Source organism: Zalophus californianus, chromosome 10 (genome assembly GCF_009762305.2).
Source record: "Zalophus californianus isolate mZalCal1 chromosome 10, mZalCal1.pri.v2, whole genome shotgun sequence".
In the NCBI taxonomy this organism is placed as follows: domain Eukaryota; kingdom Metazoa; phylum Chordata; class Mammalia; order Carnivora; family Otariidae; genus Zalophus; species Zalophus californianus.
In genome coordinates this window covers 50,083,838-50,106,215 of record NC_045604.1, presented here as the reverse complement: position 1 = coordinate 50,106,215, position 22,378 = coordinate 50,083,838, and the positions used below count along the sequence as shown (strand labels likewise).

Here is a 22,378-nt window from a genome sequence, read left to right as displayed (position 1 = left end):
AATTTTATTCATGAATGAATTGTTACTTAGAGCCATGTCCATGTAGAGACGAGGGAGGTAGGCTTCATCTAGAAACCATCACGACACGGATGCAGGCAGATGGGGACACTGGCTAGTCATGTGGTCTTTTCCTTTTCCTTTTTTCTCCTCAAGAGAAGAGCTTTTTCTGGGTCAGGGATTCTCATTTTTTTTTTTCTTTATTCTGCTTCTGCCACATTTATCCCACCTCAGGGCTTCCCACATCTCCCACAAGAAAATTATTTCAGTCTATGTTGCTTAGAACAGTGAGTGGCACGTGGCGGGACATCTCTTCATTCAGCATATATTTATGGAGCACGTGAGTGTGCTGACCTGGCCACAAGTGCTGGGGCACACTGGGGAAAGAGACGTGGTCCACGCCTCACAGAGCTCTGCCCTCCAGGTTGACTCCCAGGAGCAGGTGGCTGGAGGTGGGGAGGTCTGTGAAGCGGTACAGGGGCCGCCTGGGGAGTTGGGTTCCCACACCGATCATCTATCTCCTCCTCCAGGACAGAAGCAGGTGAGCGCACTCACAAGGCGTGGGGGCGAGGAGAACACATTTATTGCCATCAAGCTGGGCGAAAGATGAAGGTTTGGACCTGAGTCACAGAAAGAAAGTCCCCACAATCCATCTGATTCGATTTAGAGACAACAGGAGCCCACGGATGCGCCCGACTGTTTGGCACAATCCTAAGTGAAGCCTCTAGAGAAGGCACTGCTCGATGGTGGGGTTGGGCCAGGCAGGTGGCCTCAGGTGGAGCTCTCAGAGGGACAGGGTGGGCGGGAGGAGGGGGAGGAGGGAGAGACTCTCAGAGGGACAGTCCCCTGGAGGGCATGGGTGTCTGAGAGAGAAGAACTTTTAGTGAGCAGGGATCTCAGTGCCTTGACCACACAATATTGAGCATGGACCACAAGACAGCCGGCTCATACCAACCTCCCTGATTTCCCCATGGGACCAAGGGAGTAGGGAGCAAAGAAAAGAGGTTGTTCTGAGAGGGCAGATACATTGGTCAAAATTTCTCTTTAACTTGGGAAAGAAAGCAAAGTATTCCTTCTACTATGAAGTATTAGTAACATTAATAAGTAATAACTCTATATTGAGTGTTCATTACATGCCCCACATTTTACTAAGTAATAGATAGCATATATATATGATTGATACATATATTGTATACACACACACACACGCACACACTACAGTTATCATAATGAGAAACCTACCAGGGAGATGCTCTCTGTATATATATATACGACAGATGAAGACACTGAGTTTTAGAGGATGTATACATCTGGTAAGACGAAGAGCCAGCATTCAACCCATACAATAGAGGATCTGACTATTAAATGCTTATTGAATCAAATACATAATTTGAGGCTGGGATTCTTTTTTAAGATTTTATTTATTTATTTGACAGAGAGAGACACAGCGAGAGAGGGAACACAAGCAGGGGAATGGGAGAGGGAGAAGCAGGCTTCTTGCCGAGCAGGGAGCTCGATGTGGGGCTCGATCCCAGGACGCTGGGATCAGGACCTGAGCTGAAGGCAGATGTTAATGACTGAGGCACCCAGGCGCCCCGAGCCTGGGATTCTTAACTAGCCTCCAGTTGTAGCCACCTGTGCTCTCTGCCCCTCCTGCTTGTCCTTATGGCATTCCAGCAGGTCTCTGGGACTCAGAAGGGCCTCAGGGGGGCTCAGCGGGGCTCATCTCACTCAGAGATCCTGTAGTCCTCTGTTTCCACCATTCTCCATCTGCGCTTGGGCTCTGGGGAACCCTTAGTGGGAGGAAGCTGCAGATGAATCTTCCTGAAACAATTCACCCACAGCAAATTCTGTATGTGTCGGCTTTACACTGCTGGTATATTTCTATAAGGGTGCAGTGTAAATTAAATTTCTGTAAATCGAATCCTCTACTAGAGGGACACTTAATACCATTCCAAAATGCAGTATCTTATATTTTGCCTGGCAATGGCTTATAAAAATTCAGTGTTAAGTAAATCTGTACCTCCTGACTTTAGGATCGGGTAGCTACTGATTTATAAACACACATATCCACTTAGAAATGTCTTCTGTTTCAAGGGATATTTTCATAAAGCCAGAAAAACCCTTCGGTCATGCAAATAACCTCTGCTTATTAGAGGATGCTTTGTAAATTTGCAGTTCCGTACAGTGACATGAGTGGCACATGCTTTGGATCACTCTGCCTTCCCTTTGTGTCCACAGCACACCACGGGATCGATGGAAGAGTGAAAGAGACATGGAGGCTGGGGCTCCCCAGCCAGTCGTGGGATTTGCAGGTGAACGTATGGGCAGATCAGGGCTGTTACACACGAGACATGGTTTGGGGAGGATAGAGGAGTCTTTCCCCTCTGCACCTGTTTAATGCTCCCTGGATCTGCCTCTGTACCAGGCTCCTCCCCGAGCCCAGAAATGTGCCTCTTTCTCCCTCCCACTGCAAAGAACAAACAAGCTCTGAAGTCACGATGAGTCAGGGTGAGCAAAAAGTCTCACTGGCCAGACAGGAGGCCCTGGTGGGAGAAAAATGAGGTAGCCAGAACCAGCACTGCACCCAAGCCCTTAATTATCAGCCCCAGTGCCTGGGAGAATTCTCATTGTCCTTGTGTGCAGGAGAGCCTGTGCCTTACCTGGGGACAGGCTAGTGACGGAGGAGGGACAGGAAGGAAGACTCTTTGGGGACTGAGTGCTCCTGGATCCACAGAAGCCTGTAAACACCCTTGTGTGATGATCCCTCAACATGACTGGTTTCCTAGTACCAGGGTCAGCTGTATGTAGCACAGTAAGCCAGCCTTCACTTGGCTGGTTCTGCATATGTTCTAAGCTGTGAGTCTGGTAAAGATGGAGAGGAAAGGAGGCTGTGCTCATCCCTGAATGTCAGCCTCCATCTCCTGGGAACTCATGCTCAAATGGAACTTGATAGAAGAAACGTGGCTGTTGGGGTAACTGGGTGGCTCAGTCGGTTGACCATCTGACTCTTGGTTTTGACTCAGGTCATGATCTCAGGGTTGTGAGATCGAGCCCCACATTGGGCTCCACGCTGAGCATGGAGTCCGCTTGAGACTCTCTCCCTCTCCCTATGCCCCTCCCTCCCTGCACTCTCTCTCGGTCTCTAAAATAAATAAATAAATGAATGAATGAATAAATAAATAAATAAATAAATTTTTTTGAAAGGAAGAGGAAACATGGCTATAGAGCTGATAATACATGTTTTGCTTTCTGTTTCCACTAAGTAGGGCAGTGTCCATGTTGGTGCCTGTAGGTCAGGAGACTAAATCTGGGAGCCACAGATTTCATGGTCAGCCTGGGACACGAGGCCAAAGCTTCCAGGGCAGTGACTGGAGGACGCCTGACAGCATGGGGTGGCAGAACAGTACCCAGTGATGCTCAGATCTGTGGATTAGAAGGAAACTTTAAAATCACCTGTTTCCTACCCAGTGCAGACAGCCACTCTACAGATCCCCACGAAGGTGATCAACCAGCCTTGGCTTGAGGGCTTCCAGTCCTGTGTGTTCACTGAAGCCCATTTCCAGCCCAAAACACTAGAAAGACCTTTCTGAAACTGAATCAGTCTTTCTTCCCATAATTCCATTTGTTGGTCCTGACTGCTTTCTCTTATTTCTCGACAGTAAGTCTAAGTACCTCTTCTTCACGACAGCTCTCTAGATACTTGGAGAGTGTTATCCTGCCTGATTCTTAGACTTGATGGCACTGTGTGGCTTCCCTCCGGAAGTTCTTTTCTCTCTCCTTCCCCTTCTCCATGTTCTCTCTCTCAAACTGTCCTTGTTTCTTTTGCCTGACTCTCCCTTTTCCATCTTTCTGTGTAAGGAAAATATCAGAAATTTACTTTGTCATAAGATTTTCTTCCAATTCTGACTCCCAGGGAGCTTACTTGCTTGCTCATCTTTCAAAGCACTCAAGGCTTTTGTCACGGATTAGGATTAGTTCAACATTCTAGACTTTTCTCAGATCAGGCATTTTCCTCCCTGCAGACTTCTTTCACTTCTCACGTTCTAGGCAATTCTCGAAGGTTAGTGATGGTGGTTCTAGGTCACAGGCGTGCCTCGGAAGATGTTGTGACTTTGCTCTGGAACAGAAGCACCATTGCTTCAAGAAAACCTGGAAATATGTGCTAGGCTTATGGTGGGAGAATACAGGTTTTTCATTCAAGTTAAATGTAGGGGGAAAAAATCCTAACTTTTTCCTCAGCTTTTCAAGGCAATGGGTCCACCTCCCATTTGATTTGAGTTTTGGGCACCTAGATTTAGTTTCTATGGTAAAATCATAGCCAGAACTGCACTCATTATGTTTCCTACTACACTTAGGTCTCCTGTATTCTTTGCTGTGCTTCCTGGCATGGGAATGGTACAGCCACCGGACCACTAACTCCTGCCTCTTCCCCATCCCCCTTCCCCCATTTGAGTTGTGTGGCTTCCATCTCAGAGCTGTCTTTCAAAGACAGCCTCTTCTCTCATCTCCTGGCTTCACTGTTTACCACTTGTACTTTTCTCTCTTCTCCAGTCCAACCTGCCTGAGGTCCTCTGCGGGTCCCTCTGTGCCCAAAGGATAAAACCTGAATGCATTTTCTTGGCATGAATGTCCCTTCCAAATCTATCCATTCACTATTTCAACAAATATCCAATGAACACGGACCCTGTGCTTCTGACTATGCCCCACCATTTATTCCTGCTACCCTTTGTTCCAGTCTCACCTAAGCATCTCCAGGTTCACCCAGATACCAGAAGGCTCCTTTAGGTCCCATGTGTCTTCACATGTCCCATTCCCACTTCCTGCATAGCTCCTTCCATTTTCTCTGCCAGCCGAGCTCCTACTCGCCTTTCAAACCCACTTAGATATCAACTCCCTCTGAAGTCTTCTTTGGCTCCTGCAAGAGAGTTGGTTATTTCTACTTATGGTTCCCCATCAATATGTTCATATTTCTGCTGTAGAGTTTATTTTGTGTATTTATTTACTTACCTGTCTTTATTTGTTCTCCTCTTGGCTCTGACCTCCTTCAGGCAAAGAACATGTTTTATTTCATCTTTTTATCTCCAGTTCCCAGTACCATGTCTGCCACACGTTAAGGATATAATAAGAGAATGAAACCCCTCCATATGAGTAAGATGTTCTGGGACTGAATTAGGTGGAAGGAGAAAACAAGTGGTTGAGGCTCGAGGCTCTAGAATCATACTGTGAAGGTTTAAATTGCAGTTCTGCTACTTCTAGCTGTGGGAACTTGTATAAGTTGTTTTGCGCCTGAGCTTCAGTTTTCTCATCAGTAAAATGGGTAGAATAATAGGACTTTCTTTATGAAGATTATTTGGCAATAACTAAAACCCCAATTTGGCTTATTTCAAGGTAAGTGCATTATTCTTTTTATGAGGGGGGGTCTCCTGAGAATAAATATGGAACACAATAGAATAGGAAATCTTGAGAAGAGGGAAGAAGAGAAAATGCAGAGAGTGTATTTGAGAAAGAGGAAAGAAAGCAGGAGCAGTCCTACTCTATCAAATTCTTTCTACTTCAATCTCCATAAATTAATCAAATTTATCACTTAAAATCCACATTCTGTTCTCCCTAACTATAGCCTGAGTTAATCTATTCATTGATTTAATAGTTATAGATAATTCAAAGTAAATCCTTCACAGTGACAGGTGCTTTTCCCTTAGCGCAGGACTCACACACTACAATCCTACAGCATAAAAATCAAGGGCTCAAAACTAACACCATTTCCATCTAGACTCAGAAGGCAAGAAAAAGAGACCCCATATGGGAATGTTACTCAGCTGAGGAGAAATGGGAGCGTGGATGCTTGACTACAAAGACAATAAAATCAGGTAATTGAAAGAGACCCTTATCAAGATAGGCAATAAAATCAAGAGTGAAGATTATTTTGCCAGGCTGGGGTAGGAGATTGACACGATCGAGGTATTAGAGTGGGCTAACTGCTGGAATAAACAGTCCCCAAATCTCAGTGACTTCGTACAAGTTTATTTAATTATTTACTTATTGATCATGTCTGGTGCTATTTATGAGATGGTTAAAAGGAGATTGCTTCATGAAATTATTCAAGACCAAGACTCCATCCATCTGGTCACACTCTGTCATCATCCAGGGCCTCAGCATGCTCCTCTGGGTCCTGGTAAACAAGGAAAGAGAGAGTGAGCATGAAGGATAACAAGAGAAGTGTCCTGGGCTGGGGGACTGGATTCACATTCCACTGGCCAGAACCCAGTGACATGACTGCACTTAAATGCAGAGGAAGCTGGGGAAATTTGTGTATCTGTGAGCCCAAGGGGAAGGCAGAAATGGCTTAAAGAACACTTTCCAAGTCTCTGCCAAGAGGGATGGAATGCAAGAAGTGCAAAGCCCCAGATTTAAGTTCAAAATGACAACTTCACCAATATAGGATATAAGTGGCCTGGCTCAGCCATTAAAATAAAAACAAAAATCTAGGGTTGAAAAAAATGGGGGGCTCCAATTGACTATGAGATTAATGTTAGCCAAGAATATTTTTTTAATTTTTTTATTGTTATGTTAATCACCATACATCATTAGTTCTTGATGTAGTGTTCCATGATTCATTGTTTGTGCATAACACCCAGTGCTCCACGCAGAATGTGCCCTCTTTAATACTCATCACCAGGCTAGCCCATCCCCCCACCCCCCTCCCCTCTGGAACCCTCAGTTTGTTTTTCAGAGTCCATCGTCTCTCATGGTTCGTCTCCCCCTCCGACTTACTCCCCTTCATTCTTCCCCTCCTGCTATCTTCTTCTTTTTCTTTTTTCTTAACATATGTTGCATTATTTGTTCAGAAGTACAGATCTGTGATTCAACAGTCTTGCACAATTCACAGTGCTCACCATAGCACATACCCTACCCAATGTCTATCACCCAGCCACCCCATCCCTCCCACCCCCCACCACTCCAGCAACACTCAGTTTGTTTCCTGAGATTAAGAATTCCTCATATCAGTGAGGTCATATGATACATGTCTTTCTCTGATTGACTTATTTCACTCAGCATAACACCCTCCAGTTCCATCCACATCATTGTAAATGGCAAGATCTCATTCCTTTTGATGGCTGCATAATATTCCATTGTGTATATATCCCACATCTTCTTTATCCATTCATTTGTCGATGGACATCTTGGCTCTTTCCACAGTTTGGCTATTGTGGACATTGCTGCTATAAACATTGGGGTGCACGTACCCCTTCAGGTCCCTACATTTGTATCTTTGTGGTAAATACCCAGTAGTGCAATTGCTGGATCATATGGTAGCTCTATTTTCAACTGTTTGAGGAACCTCCATACTGTTTTCCAGAGTGGCTGCACCAGCTTGCATTCCCACCAACAGTGTAGGAGGCTTCCCCTTTCTCTGCATCCCCGCCAACATCTGTCGTTTCCTGACTTGTTAATTTGAGCCATTCTGACGGGTGTGAGGTGGTATCTCATTGAGGTTTTGATTTGGATTTCCCTGATGCCGAGCGATGTTGAGCACTTTTTCATGTGTCTGTTGGCCATTTGGATGTCTTCTTTGGAAAAATGTCTGTTCGTGTCTTCTGCCCATTTCTTGATTGGATTATTTGTTCTTTGGGTGTTCAGTTTGATAAGTTCTTTATAGATTTTGGATACTAGACCTTTATCTGATATGTCATTTGCAAATATCTTCTCCCATTCTGTCGGTTGTCGTTTGGTTTTGTGGACTGTTTCTTTTGCTGTGCAAAAGCTTTTTATCTTGATGAAGTCCCAATAGTTCATTTTTGCCCTTGCTTCCCTTGCCTTTGGCGATGTTTCTAGGAAGAAGTTGCTGCGGCTGAGGTCGAAGAGGTTGCTACCTGTGTTCTCCTTTAGGATTTTGATGGACTCCTGTCTCACGTTTAGGTCTTTCAACCATTTGGAGTCTATTTTTGTGTGTGGTGTAAGGAAATGGTCCAGTTTCATTCTTCTGCATGTGGCTGTCCAATATTCCCAACACCATTTGTTGAAGAGACTGTCTTTTTGCCATTGGACATTCTTTCCTGCTTTGTCAAAGATGAGTTGACCATAGAGTTGAGGGTCCATTTCTGGGCTCTCGATTCTGTTCCATTGATCTATGTGTCTGTTTTTGTGCCAGTACCGTACTGTCTTGGTGATGACAGCTTTGTAATAGAGCTGGAAGTCTGGAATTGTGATGCCGCCAGCTTTGCTTTTCTTTTTCAAGATTCCTCTTAGCCAAGAATATTTTTGTCTTCAAAAAGACGGAATGCTAATGTGTCAACTATACTTTAATAAAACAAGTGAAAGAGTTTAAATAAATTTACTATATAAATATTAAAACAAAAAGAAATGCAATATTCAGGTGTATTAATAAAGGAAATATATTTCATATACGTGTATGAAAGGATATATATATGTATATATATGAAAGATCATAAACTATCTTTGCTTTTGGTTAGCTATGTGTCCTTGACTAAGATACTTAACTTATCTGAGCCTCAGCTAGCTCATCTATAAAATAGTACTAAACCCGTGGTGTGTATCAGTTAACTATTGCCATAATTATGGACATAAAAATAACTCCAAACTCATCTTAAAACAATAATAATTTTTCTCATTCATGCATCTGTTAGATTGGCTGAGTTCATGTGCTTCAGGCTACAGGTCTGCAAAGGGGGCCATTTGCTATATTCTCCAATGACGTTTATTATGGGTCTCAGGCTGAAAGAGAAGCACCTGCCGGTAGGTGGGAGAAGCAATTCTCACGGCCAGGACAGGCAGGCAGGAAGAAGAGTGAAAATATGCAATGCTTCTTTAGGTCCATAATTGGCACCCTGTCCCTTGTGCCCATCTTCATTTGTCCAGAGTGAAGTCAGTTAGCCAAGTCCAGTATCACTGGGGGAGGGAGTGAGATCCATCTTTATGAGTGACTGATACTGTGAAGTCCCATATCAGAAGGCATTCTTTCCAATCCAGGTGAGAATGAGGATTCCATCTACCACACTGACATTTCTAAGATTGTGGTGATGATGAAAAAATATGTAAAGCACCAGGACCGTGACTGGTAACACAGGGGCTCAGTAGAGAGACACAATGAGGATAGTTATAATGTTGATGATAATGATGTGTTCAGAAATTGTATCCTGTACTCTCTGTGGCTCAGAACCCAGCTACTGAATTGTGTTTAATTTTGGTTGCCATCTTTAAAAAGAAACACATTAACAAGCTAGATTGCAAGCAGAGAAGGTTTAGCGGAAGGGCCTAGGAATCTAGAAACGATTGAAGGAACAAAAAAAAAAAAAATTTAGTCCAAAGAAGAGTGGCTCATATAAAAAGCAAATGCACCCAAATTCCAGAAAGGCTATCTCATTGCAAAGGAATAAGCTTGTCGAATAATGGAAGGAGCTGCCAGTCTGGGGGAATTCTCTTAGAGTGAAGTAGCTAAGGGGAAGTCCATGGGCATTTGCCGTGGAGAGGCATGGCACAGGCTGTTACCTTCCTGAGCAAGGACAAATACAGCGGGGAGGCCCAGAGTGGTGAGCAGAGCCATTTTCTCCACAGTGGAGCAGATGAGCTGTGGGGCGCAGGTTGGGAGGTCAGGGCAGAGCGGAGGTTTCTGTGCCTGGGAAAACACAGATCTTAGCTCCCCTACAGTTCATTCAGGTCTCAGGGATTCACGGGCCCTTCATTCCAAGGAATGTGTTGCACTTCATGGTGGTTCTACAACCACACCGCCTTCAGTGCCTTCTCTGAGCCCCAGAGCCCCACCCGGACCATGTGAGACTCGCCAAGCAGTGACCTCACCCTCCTCCTTAAAGCTTGACTCTCCCCTCCCCATTTCTCCCAATCAGCCTTAATTAAACTGTTTGAAAGCTACAGCTTGATTTTAATTAGAGCAAAATTGGGAAGATTAGAATGAAATTGGCCAATCATTGTTTACAGGCCGTTGTTTGAGAACACAGCAGGCTGCTAAATTACCTACAGGCTAGGCTTCTTGAATTCTACCAGAGAGCGGGAAGAACAGGGACGCAGGGGCTTTGCGGGAAGGGCTGGCCTCACCTTTGCTCCTGCTCCTCCTAGAGTTGCCAGGACTGAGATCTTATTTAATCAAAGGGTTCCCGGATTGAAGCCTCCCTGTCTTGGAATTTCTTCTTGGTCAACAAGGCCAAAGAATTTCCTGGGAAGTATGACAGAGGTGTACAGTGGTCCCTGAACTTGAGCACGGGTCATAGGCAAAGGCAGAAAATCATTCATAGCGTGGTTCAGGTTCTTGTCAAACTCTACCACTCATCAAATGAGACTTGGGTCCCTTTTTTCAGTATCTCTGTCTCTTCCTTTTTAACCTGCAAAAGGGGAAGAGTTGAGTAATGGGATTTCTGCTTCCTCTTTCCCAAGATTCTTTCTTGTATAGGTAAAATAGTTGAGCTGGTGTGAAAATTGTGTATGAATTTAAAAAAAAAAAAAAGGAAATCTCTACACCCATGTAAGAGATTATGGTTTTTATTATAATTTCTTTTTATAGCTCAGATTAATCATGTCTTACTCATTATAGCAGTAAAGGCTCTAATAGCTAAGTACATTACAGTAATCTGTTGTTGAGATAGAAATCTCCTGATGATGTGATATGTCTAGAAATACTGCCTTCTGTACCAGAGCCAAAGCATGATATATCCCTCAGCCCCTAAAATGTCCAGCTAAAAAATGTCAAACCATCTTGGGGCGCCTGGGGTGGCTCAGTAGGTTAAGCATCTGCCTTCGGCTCAGGTCATGATCCCTGGGTCTTGGGATCGAGCCCCACAGGCTCCCTGCTTGGCGGGGAGCCTGCTTCTCCCTCTCCCTGTGCCTGCCACTCCCCCGGCTTGTGCTCTCTCTCTATCTCACTGTCAAATAAATAAATAAAATCTTTAAAAAAAAAAAAAAAAGAATGTCAAAACCATCTTAGCTGACTCACTGAGGTAAATAACTCAATGGTGGATTGAGTTCTATGGTGGGAGCACTAGCCCTTGATAAGAGGTATATTGGCAGAGGATGAAGAAAAAGAAGGCTTCTTTGTGTCTGGGGCTCTTTAGGAAAATCAGTGGTGTTTATTGAGATTCCTGTGTCAAACTGGCAAATCTCAAGCTAGCTGGGGAAAGGCAGCTCTGAGAGAGAAAGGTGAGCTCTGAGAACAAAGACATTTGCATTTATCCAGAACTGCTTGGTATGTGAGAAATTTTCCCATGGTCATTGGTTGACAGTTTACATAGACAATGTAAAGTAACAGGAAAAATGATGAGAAAACTATTTGTGTCTTTGGCTAAAGCTAATTCATCTTTTTTTTTTTTTGCTCCAAATGTCTTAAATATTTTATTGAATGATCTGTCCTGTGTCCTCCTTCATTTTTCAAGGAAAACCAGTCATACATTTTTTTTTTTTTTTCTTACAAGTGTGGTTTATACCCAAAACAACCTTTTGGAGAATGATAACTCAGTCCCTTTCAGCACGGCTGTCCCTTTAAAAACTAAAGGTTGGAGGAGGGTGCTCCCCAGAAAAGGTTATTGGAAGTAGATCAGGAGGGCCAAAGTGGGGAGAAGGGAAGTATTTCCTATCATGACAGTCTACTCTTTCTGCCATTGTTTGCAAAGCAGTGCTTGGAGGTGGGCATCCTGGGCTCCATGGCTGCCATAAGACTTCTCCCCAACCTCTCTGGGAGTCCCAGAACCTATTCTGAGAACTGCCACCTGGGTGAACAGGTGAGGATTGGTTGGCTCTGCTGGAAACGGCATTGTCTCCCCATAAACCTGGCCTAGGGTCTAACTCAGGAGGAACAAACGGGCTCCTAGCACTCAGGGACACACTGACACTGGGATGCGGTGATGCCAAGCCTGCAGGGGTGTCACGGCAGAGGAGTTGGGTAGGTAGGGCTGCATGCTCATGATACAGGAAATGTGACTTTCCCAATGACAGCCATTATCGGTGGCCTTGGAAAGGTGCCTGAACGTGCATCCCACACAGAAATGGAAAGATAGGTCTATTGGAAAACGGGTAACCATTAATCTGGCTATTAGCCCAAGGTCTCAGCATAAGCACGTGTATTGTAGGCTGCAGTATTCATTGTTACCAGATTTCAGCCTCCTTGAAGTATAGTTTTGGTTTTGTTTTTAAGCCGTGGGTTTCTTTCTAAAATGCTCTCTCCCTTAAGCCTTCCCAGGGAGGGAGGTTTCATAGGTAATGTCTCTTCATGGGGGCTGGATCAATGTTCTCAGTTTACAAGCCAGAAAAAGTGGTGCTTCAGTGCTGAGCTGCTGGAAACAGCCCCTGGGATGGAGGACCCCAGCTGTGATCCTTCTGAGCCTTTCATTGCCAGGAGCGTGGGGCCCTGCAGGGGGGGCTCGCTTGCTGGCAGAGTTCTTGCTGACCTCTTAGCACTTGGAGGAACACAGTGCTGCAGTGTGGTTGGTAACATTAGAGATAGTAGCCACGACTTGGAGGCATTCTTTATTTACATCTTTCAAGTGAGGAACATCCTCAAAGACCCTCTTGCTTCAAACCCAGAGCTGGTCCCATCCCAAAGTCCTTCCAGAGCTCCTGATGCCGGAGCTTGGCATGGCTGGGGTTCTGCTCTCCTACTGTAGGCCCTTTGGGCTCTGGGAAAATCCCTAAATTCATGTACAACCAGAAGCATCGTTTGTTGGCAATCTGGACCATGAGTGTTAAGCAGTTTGGGACAAAGATAACTCTGATCATTTCAGAATGTCAGAATGTAGAGAGAGATTTTGGATCATGCCCACCATATTCTCTGTGTTGGTTTGGACAGCAGCCATAACATATTGGTTTTACCCTCCAGTCTGGATCACACCTTTCCTAAATTCTGTTTTGGTTGTTATCAATGATTGTATGGGTATGTTAACCCTTTGACAGAAGTGTGTGTTGTTCACTCTAGGCGAATCTAAAGTATGACAGGAAATGGAGTAAACTTCTGTTGATTATAGCAGCTTCCTGATGTGCCACTTGAACGCCTTTGTGGGTGAAGTCCACGTTGGAGAGTTCTGGTCACCCTTTGGCTTAACCTCTGAGCCCTGTAGTGGTCTCTGCCATTCTAAAGGCACTTTCCACAGGGGCTTCCCTACTGTGTGAGATGTTTGCTCTCTCAGACTGCTTACTGTGTAACAAACACAGTGGGAGAAGGTTTTAAGAGAAATGGCTAAATTGAAATGGAGATTTACTTGATGTCTTAATTGAAACAAAGATGATGGCTTAATTGAAGTAGTGTGTGTTAATATAATTGATATATAGAAAACATCCTTTTCCTAGGGAAAAAAAAGAGCCTTGATTATTTTATTACTGGAAAAAAACTACTAAACACGAAATCGGAAATGAGCATTTATTCTCTGAATAGCTCAGGATGCCTTCCAGTATTGCCTTCTGAGGTTTTCAGATGCTGGAAAGAACCAGGTTAATAAGTTCTGTAAGTACATTTTTACCACCTTCTGGCTCAACCTCCTTTCACAGATGTTTCCCCCCATTATTTTGATTCAATGAAGGGCCCCAAAGGGCAGGGAAGAAACTTAGTGAAGTAGAAGAGAAAACCACTGGGCACCTCCAGAGCCTGAGCCATCCTGCTTGCCACTGAGGCCTAGGCCTGATTCTGGGTGGACACCCCAATACAATTCACAGAAGCGGCTTTTGTTTTTTTGTGTGTGGGGGGGGTGTTCAAATATATTTCCCATCCTTATGTATCTATTCTTTCTCCAGTGAAATTCTCTCTTCCTCTCTCTCTCTCTCTCCCTCTCTCTCACACACACACACTCTTACACTCACAAAATCATGATTACTCTTTTGAGTTTCACAGGGTAGGTGGAGTAGCATGGTGGTAAAAACTGTGGACTCTGAAACCATACATCCTGTATTTAAATCCTGACTCTGCCACCCACTGGGCGTTACCCACTGGGCAAATCAACTTATTTGTGCCTTAATTTCCTCATCCGTAAAATGAGGATAAGGGGATATTTTCCCCCTTACAGGGGTATTTTGGATATTGCATTGGTTAATACTTGTAAGATGCTTGGGATGCCTGGCATATACTAAGAATTCATTAAATGTTAACCATTATTTTTTATTATTTGCTCATAAAATGCTTCCTAAGACAGTATCATTCATTTTTCTGAGTCATTTGTTATTCTGTGTTATGATTTTCTGAGCAGCCATAGGAGCTGGAATCAGGCCTTTATCTTTGATTTCTCCCATGGTACCCTGTGTATGGACTTGATTTTTAACTAGGTCTCAATTTCTCCTTCTGCAAATGGGTATATTGAAACCACCTTAATCCAAAAAGGTTTTGCCTCGGTGTATATGTTGCACTGTGTTTTGGATACATGGTAAACTCATGTTTATATAGATAACTAAAGGAATGAAATGTTCCAGGTAATGAAATAATTTTGCTAGAAGATAGTAAACATTTAAAAATAATTAGAATACCGTAAAATACACTTAATCTCCACAGGGGTGATTGTGTTCTAGAAACAGCAGTATGGTATTGACTTGGGTTTTAATCTCAGCTCGGCTACTTACTGTGTAACTTCATGCAAATGACTTCCTTAACCTCTCTGGGTCTCACTGTTGCTACTGTCACTGCCATCATAGTTATTAATAGCACTGGGGGAGGGACAGGACACTAGCTTTTTGTTCTGGTACCAGTTGGTTATATTGCTTTAAGCAAACCATTTCCCTCTCTGTTTCATGGTTTTCTCATAACATAAGAGGAATGGAATAGACCTTCTCAACTGGTATGCATGCTGGCCCCTGCTGGTACTGCAAATGGATATGGACAGGGTATGGGTTTGGACAGGTATGTCCATATATTGACCCATTTAGCCCTTGGGGCAATTGGGCAAAGTCTGGGGTAGCAGGACTTCCTGTGCTTGGTCTCCTCAGTTCTGATCCCAGTGCATCACATAGAGAATTTTCAATGTACACAATAATGTGAAAAATATTGGCAAATAGTACTAAAATGTTTCTTCTAATTAGAACAGCCGAAATTTCCCTCTTGGTAGTTCTGTGACATCAGGTAAATTACTTAGCTTTGTGAGCTTCCATAGCCTCATTCATTTAAATAATAGATGCTCAAAACTCTTTTTGGTTTGGATAAAATAAATGATTTTCCAGGTCTGATGTTGGACAAATAGTGATGAAGACTAAGGAAAAGTGCATGACTCCAAAATTATTGCTTCTTTTGGTGACCTTGAACATTATGAGTGTGGCAGAAATTGTCGTTAGACCTATTGTAGGGGTTTGGGGCTGCTGATCATTAATGTAGGGCGTAAAGCACAGCAGAGTCTGAATGGGGGCTCTCTACTCACTGAACTTCAGAGTGGACCATGGGTTCAGAATATGCCTCAGGGGCGAGATGAACCATGAGAGACTATGGACTCTGAGAAAAAAACTGAGGGTTCTAGAGGGGGGGAGGGGGGATGGGGTAGCCTGGTGATGGGTATTAAAGAGGGCACGTACTGAATGGAGCACTGGGGATTATATGCAAACAATGAATCATGGAACACTACATCAAAAAGTAATGATGTAATGTATGGTGATTAACATAACATAATAAAATTAAAAAAAAAAAGAATGTGCCTCAGGGTTTGGAAGTTGTTCATGTCTGCTGAAGACAATGGAAGAGGGCCCAGACTCAGTTTACCAAAGCATAAGAAAATGCCACCTGTGCCTTGATTTATGTATAAACAAGGTACAAAATCATGCCTATAAATTACATTTTTATAAGTCAAATCTAATTTTTCCCATTGATATGCATACACATTTAGGATACTTTACTTTCATTTCAGATCAATCACTAATTGGTAGTTGCTTCTATGTATTCTCATCCTGTAACATTTTTTTTATCCAGTCATCAATAATTTCCAAACAATTAAAGGATTAGGAGAGCTATGACATAAAACGAGTGACTATTTATTTTAAATAAATAAAATAAATGAATCTCCCAATCATTCAACAAAGGTATATTCTAACAGTATGACAAGTTAGAACTTCTAGCATTGTTCTATTGCTGTTGAATAAGACCAAAAGAATCAATCTTGCCCTCAAAGAGTTTATATTTTACTAGGAGAGAAAGATAATTTAAAAAAGTATTATGTCGAGTAGTGATAAGTGCTAAAAAAGATACCTAAAGCAGAGCATGGGGACAGAGAGTGAGAGAGAGGGTGCTCTTTTGGATGAGATGGTCAAGGAAAGCTTGTAGGAGGTACTGTTTGGCAGTCCTGAATGAAGGGATTTGAGTACATAATTTTTTATTTATTAAATTTAATTATGTTGGGAGTCACCTCTATGGTAAAGTGATCTTTCCTTTCGATGAGGGGTTTTGACCATTGTAAGAAATTATGAAAATGGAAGAATGCCTGCTTTTTATTTCTCCTACCAATCTAAATGATAGGATAGAATTCTTTTTTAGTTGTTGAAGTCTGTGTGTGGCCTACCGCAAAGCAGGGAGGCTGCATTTGGTGTCAGACTCAAAACACCATCACCAAGACCCTTGTCAAAGAGCTTACTGCCTATGCTTTCTTCTACGAGTTTTATGGTTTCAGGTCTTAAGTTTAAGTCTTTAATTTGTTTTGAGTTGATCTTTGTGTATGGTGGAAGATAGGGGTCCAGTTTAATTCTTTTGCATGTGGTTCTTCAGTTTTCCCATTACCATTTATTGAAGAGACTGTCCTTTCCCCATTGTATATTTTTGGCCCATTTGTCACAAATGAATTGACCATATATGTGTGAGTTTGTTTCTGGGTTCTCTGTTCTGTTCCACTATCAATGTGTCTGATTTTGTTTTTGCTTTTGTTTTGTTTGTTTTTGTTTTTAGTTTCAGAGGTAAAATTTAGTGATTTATCAGTTGCATATAATACCCAGTGCTCATTACATCAAGTGCCCTTCTTATTGCCCATCACCCAGTTACCCCATACCCCCACCCACCTCCCCTCCAGCAACCCTCAGTTTGTTTCCTATAAAGAGTCTCTTATGATTTGTTTCCCTCTCTGTTTTCATCTTATTTTATTTTTCCTTCCCTTCCCCTATGTTCATCTGTTTTTGTTTCTTAAATTCCACATATGAGTGAAATCGTATGGTATTTGCTCTGACTGATTTATTTCGCTTAGCATAGATATCAATGTGAATAGCTTTGTAATGTAGTTTGAAATTAATTAATTAATTAATTAGGAAGTGTGATGACTCCAGTTTTGTTTTTTTCTCAAGATTGCTTTGGCTGTTTGGGGTCTTTTGTGGTTCCATACACATTTTTGGATTGTTTTTTCTATTTTATGGAAAATGCCATTGGAAATTTAATAGGGATTGCAATGAATCTGTAGATTGCTTTGAATTGCATGGACATTTTAACAATACTGATTCTTCCAATCCATGATCATACACTATCTTTCCGTTTATTTTGTGTTCTCTTCAATTTCTTTCATCAATGTATCATATAGTTTTCAGTGTACAGACCTTTCACACTCTTGGTTAAATTTATTTCTTGGTATTTTATTCCTTTTGTGGCTATTTTAAATGGGATTATTTCCTTTTAAATTATGTTATGTTAGTCACCATTTCCTTAATTTCTCTTTCTGGTTTTTTAATTAGTTTATAGAAATGCAATTGATTTTTGTATATTGATTTTGTATCTTGCAACTTTGCTGGATTTGTTTATTCTAATAGGTTTTTTTTGGTGGAGTCTTTAGGGTTTTCTATATATAATACCATGTCATCTGCAAATTGACAGTTTTACTTCTTTCTTTCTGAGGTTGGATGCTTATTAATTCTTTTTCTTGACTAATCACTCTGGCTAGGACTGCCAGTACTATGTTGAATAAAATTGGCAGGAGTGGGCAACCTTGTCTTGTTCCAATCTTAGAGAAAAAGCTTTCAGCTTTTCACCATTGAGTATAATGTTAGCTGTGGGCTTGTCATATAGGATATGTACTATGTTGAGGTATGTACCCTCTATATATTTTTTATTGAGAGGTTTTATCACAAATCGTTGTTGAATTTTGTCAAATGCTTTTCCTGCATCTATTGAGATGATCATATGATTATTATTCTTACTTTTATTAGTGTGGTGTATTACATTGATTGATTTGCAAATGTTGAACCATCCTTTCATTCCTGGAATAAATCCGACTTGATTATGGTGTATAATTCTTTTTCTGTACTGTTAAATTCAGTTTGCTAATATTTTGTTGGGGATTTTTGCATATGTATTTATGCAAATTCTATCCTAAACCACACTGTAGCATGGTTTTGGTCTGGTTTTGGTATCAGGGTAATGCTGGCGCTGGAAGTTTTTCCTCCTCTTCTGTTTTTTGGAAGTGTTTGGAAAACATTGGTAAGAATTCTTTAAATGTCTGGTAGAATTCATCAGTGAAAACCATCTGATCCTGGACTTTTGTTTGTTAGGAGGTTTTTTTATTACTGATTCAATCTTATTTTTAGTAATTGGTCTGTTCAGATTTTCTATTTATTCATGATTCAGTCTTGGTAGGTTATGTTTCTAGGAATTTATCCATTTCTCATAGTTTGTCCAGTTTATTGGTGTATAATTGTTCTTTGTAGTCTCTTGTGATCCTTTGTATTTGGGTGATATCAGTTGTAATGTCTCTTCTTTCATTACCAGTTTTATTTATTTGAGTCTTCTTTCCTTTTTTCCTTGGTTAGTCTAGCTAATGATTTGTCTATTTTAAAAATCTTTTCCAAAAACCAGCTTTTATTTTCATTGATCTCTTCTATTGTCATTTTAGTCTCTATGCTATTCATTTCCACTCTGATCTTTGCTGTTTTCTTCTTTCTACTAACTTTGGGCTTAATTCCTTAGTTCCTTGAGGTATGAATTAGGTTGTTATTTAAGATCTTTATTTTTTCTTCATGTAGGCATTTATCACTATAAACATCCCACTTAGAACTACTTTTGCTATGTCCCATAAGTTTTGGTATTTGTATTTCCATTTCCATTTGTCTCAAGATACTTTTTGATTGCTCCTTTGACCTATTGGTTGTTCAGGAGCATGTTGTTTAATCTTCATGTGTTGTGAATTTTCCACTTCTCGTAATTTCTAGTTTCACACAATTGTGGCTGAAAAGGATGCATGATATGATTTCAGTCTTCTTAAATTTATTAAAATTTGTTTTGTGACCTAACATGTGATCCACCCTGAAGAATGTTCCATGTGTGCTGGAGAAAAATGTGTTTTCTGCTGTTGTTGAATGGAATGTTCCACAAATATCTGTTATGTCCATCTGGTCTAATATGTAGTTTAAGGCCAATGTTCCCTTGTTGATTTTCTGCCTGGATGGTCTCGCCCTTGTTTTAAGTGAGGTATTGAAGTCTCCTCCTATTGTTGAACTGCTGTCTATTTCTCCTTTCAGATCTGTTAATATTTGCTTGATATGTTTAGGTGCTCCTACGTTGGGTGCATATTTACAAATGTTGTATCTTCTTGATGAATTGATCCCTTTGTCATTATATAATGCCCCTCTTTGTCTCTTGTTACAGTCTGGCTTAAAGTCTACTTTAACTGATATAAATATAGCTACCCCAGATTTCTTTGGGTTTCCATTTGCATGGAATATCTTTTTCCATCCCTTCATTTTCAGTATAGGTGTCCTTAATGCTGAAGTGAGACTCTTGTAGGCAGCATATAGTTGGGTCTTTAAAAAAAAATCTATTAAGCCACCCTGTGTCTTTTGATTGGCCATTTGGCCAATTAGACATGAGATCAAGCAATTGTTTTGCATGCTGCAGTGGGATTTGGGGTAGAAAACAGTTTGACAAATACCCTATACTTTAACATTTCCTGTACAAAGGAAATAAATGATAATATGTTATTATGAACTTGCCTGCTTAGATAAATAAAGCCACACAACGGAATCTTAAAAGACTTTGTTGGAACCTTGAATTATCAGTCGTCTCTTTTCTTTTGTTTCCCTGGTAATGTTTGGCACATGCCCCTCCTCTCTGTCTTAGTCCCTAGAGTTAGATGGGAGAATTTTATAGCCTTAAATTGTGCATGGACTTTTATTCACTTATTTTGGAATTCTTTTATTTTTCTATAGCCCTATAATTTGTAGTCCATGGATTTGGGGAGGAAAGTTAGACCAAGCTTTAGCACTGTCATGAGCAGAGTTGGGGTGGGTGAGAAGGTTGGTAAGACTTTGAATTTTGTTGTTCCCTAAGGCAGTGGAGCTGGTCCTTACGAGTATAATGTGAAAGGCCATGGAAGAGTTCTTTTTTACTAATGGATGTGATCCTTTAAATTTCATCCCAGGACAGATTCTTCTTAGAAAAGTGTCCCCTTTAAAATAGACAGTTCAGTGAGGAACAAAGCATGAAGATTAAAAGTGTAGATGAGACTGGAAAGGAAATTTGCCATCTTGTATTATAGGGCTCCTCAAAACTTGGGTCCTCTTAGGTCTTTTTCAGGATGTCCATGTTGACATCTGCATTAAGGTGTGAAAACAAATCATCTTAATTTGAATAAAGGCAGTCTCACCAAATGACACCAGTAGTCACATATTCTTTATCATTATATACTTGCATCTAAACACACACACACACACACACACACGTATGCATGCATGCTAAATTCATATAAGAATGTCCTTGAAGCAGTCAAGTTTACTAATTTCATTGGATCTTGACCCTTGAGTACATGTCTTTTTAATATTTTGTATGATGAAATGGAAAATACACCTAAAGCACATCTGAGGGTACTGAAGAATGATGATTGTCTCAAGGAAAAATGCTTTTGTGATTGAATTGTGAACAGAACTAGCTGCTTTTTCATTGGAACTGAATTTTTCTTGAAAGAAGAACCAACAGACAAACTATTGTTATTTAGACTTTAGTGTCTGGCAAACATTTTCTCAAAAAAAAAAATAGGGAATGAAGTAAACCTACCTCTTCAAGGAAAACAACTAACAGTATTTGTTGCCAATGATAAAATTTAAGCTTTCAAATGAAAATTAGAATTTTGAAAAACTCGTATTTTTCATTATGAGGTTGGTAGCAGTTCCAATATTTAACAATTTTACTCATGAGATTTGTGGTGATATTAACAAATATGGCCTTTTGATATTATATGATGAAAAGTGTCACAATGTGGAAGATCTGAATAATTCAGTGATCCCATATTTTTTAGATGACCAATGCATGATGTTCCAAAATCATGAAGGGTAAAAGGATACATTCAAAGTACAGTATAGAAAGCTGGATTTTGATGTAACAGAGTTCTAAAAAGTGTATTGATATGGTATCAGATTCCAGGCTGTAACAAACCTTTAAGGAATGACATTTGTTGAGTGAACAACAAATATCCACAAAGAAGAGTATCCACAATTTTCACAACAGATTGGATGCAGAAGCAAATAGGAGAATGCACCTCTCTTCTGCTAAGCCAAATATTAAAGAGACTTGCAAAAATGCAAAGTAATGCCACTCTTCTTGCTAAATGGTTTTGTTTCAGGACATATGGTTTTTGTAATAAAAATATGCTATTTATATATTATATGTAATAGATTTACTGCTGTGATCTTAATAAATAAAATAATACATTTAAATTTTCACAGTTTTATTTTTTAAAGTGGTAATCATCAATAGCTATAAGCCACATAAATATGGGCAGTACAGTCATTTTTTGAGTGTGAAGGGCTCCTGAGACCAAAGAGTTTGAGAACTGTTGTTGTAGACCAAACCCCTGACTTTACATATGGGTACCTGAGGCCATGATAGCTGATGTGATTCATCCACTGAGAGGCAACTGTAACTAGATCATATCTCTACAGACCACCATTCTCATGTTTTCACTGTTGGCATATTTTTTCCCTGTACTACACTATACTTCATGACTACCTTCATACAAATAAGCCAATTAGTTACTCTCCAGTAAGAAAGCCAGATGGGAGTAGGTTCTGATGGAGGTCACCTAGGTAGGTCTTTCTCACAGCCTGGGAACGGGAGGCTGGGTGGAGGCCAGGAGGCCTCTTTCAGGCACCAGGTGCCTCTGTGTGGAGAGATGTGTGCTAAGGGGAGGGGAGGCTGGTGCAAGTGGAGAAAGAACATTCCCTACTTCAGATTTTATGCTTCTCGTTCTTAAATACATTGAGCTTTTCTTTATCCCTTGACTTTTCCTCCAGGGAGTTTGCCCGTTGGAAAGTAAACAACTTGGCTCTGGAAAGGAAGGACTTCTTCAGTTTGCCATTGCCTCTTGCCCCAGAGTTTATCCGGAACATTCGCCTCCTCGGAAGGAGACCCAACCTACAACAGGTTACTGAAAACCTGATTAAAAAGTACGGCACTCATTTCTTACTTTCTGCCACCCTTGGAGGTAAGCAACATTGT

The 22,378-nt window shown here is 41.1% G+C and overlaps 1 protein-coding gene across 1 annotated transcript in view; it reads left to right on the top strand.

Moving 5' to 3' along the window:
• BRINP2 (BMP/retinoic acid inducible neural specific 2) overlaps positions 1–22,378 on the top strand; it is a 113,962-nt gene that overhangs the window by 69,221 nt on the left and 22,363 nt on the right. Inside the window, 1 exon segment of the mRNA XM_027612318.2 lies at positions 22,174–22,364. Coding sequence (XP_027468119.1) covers positions 22,174–22,364 — 191 coding nt within the window.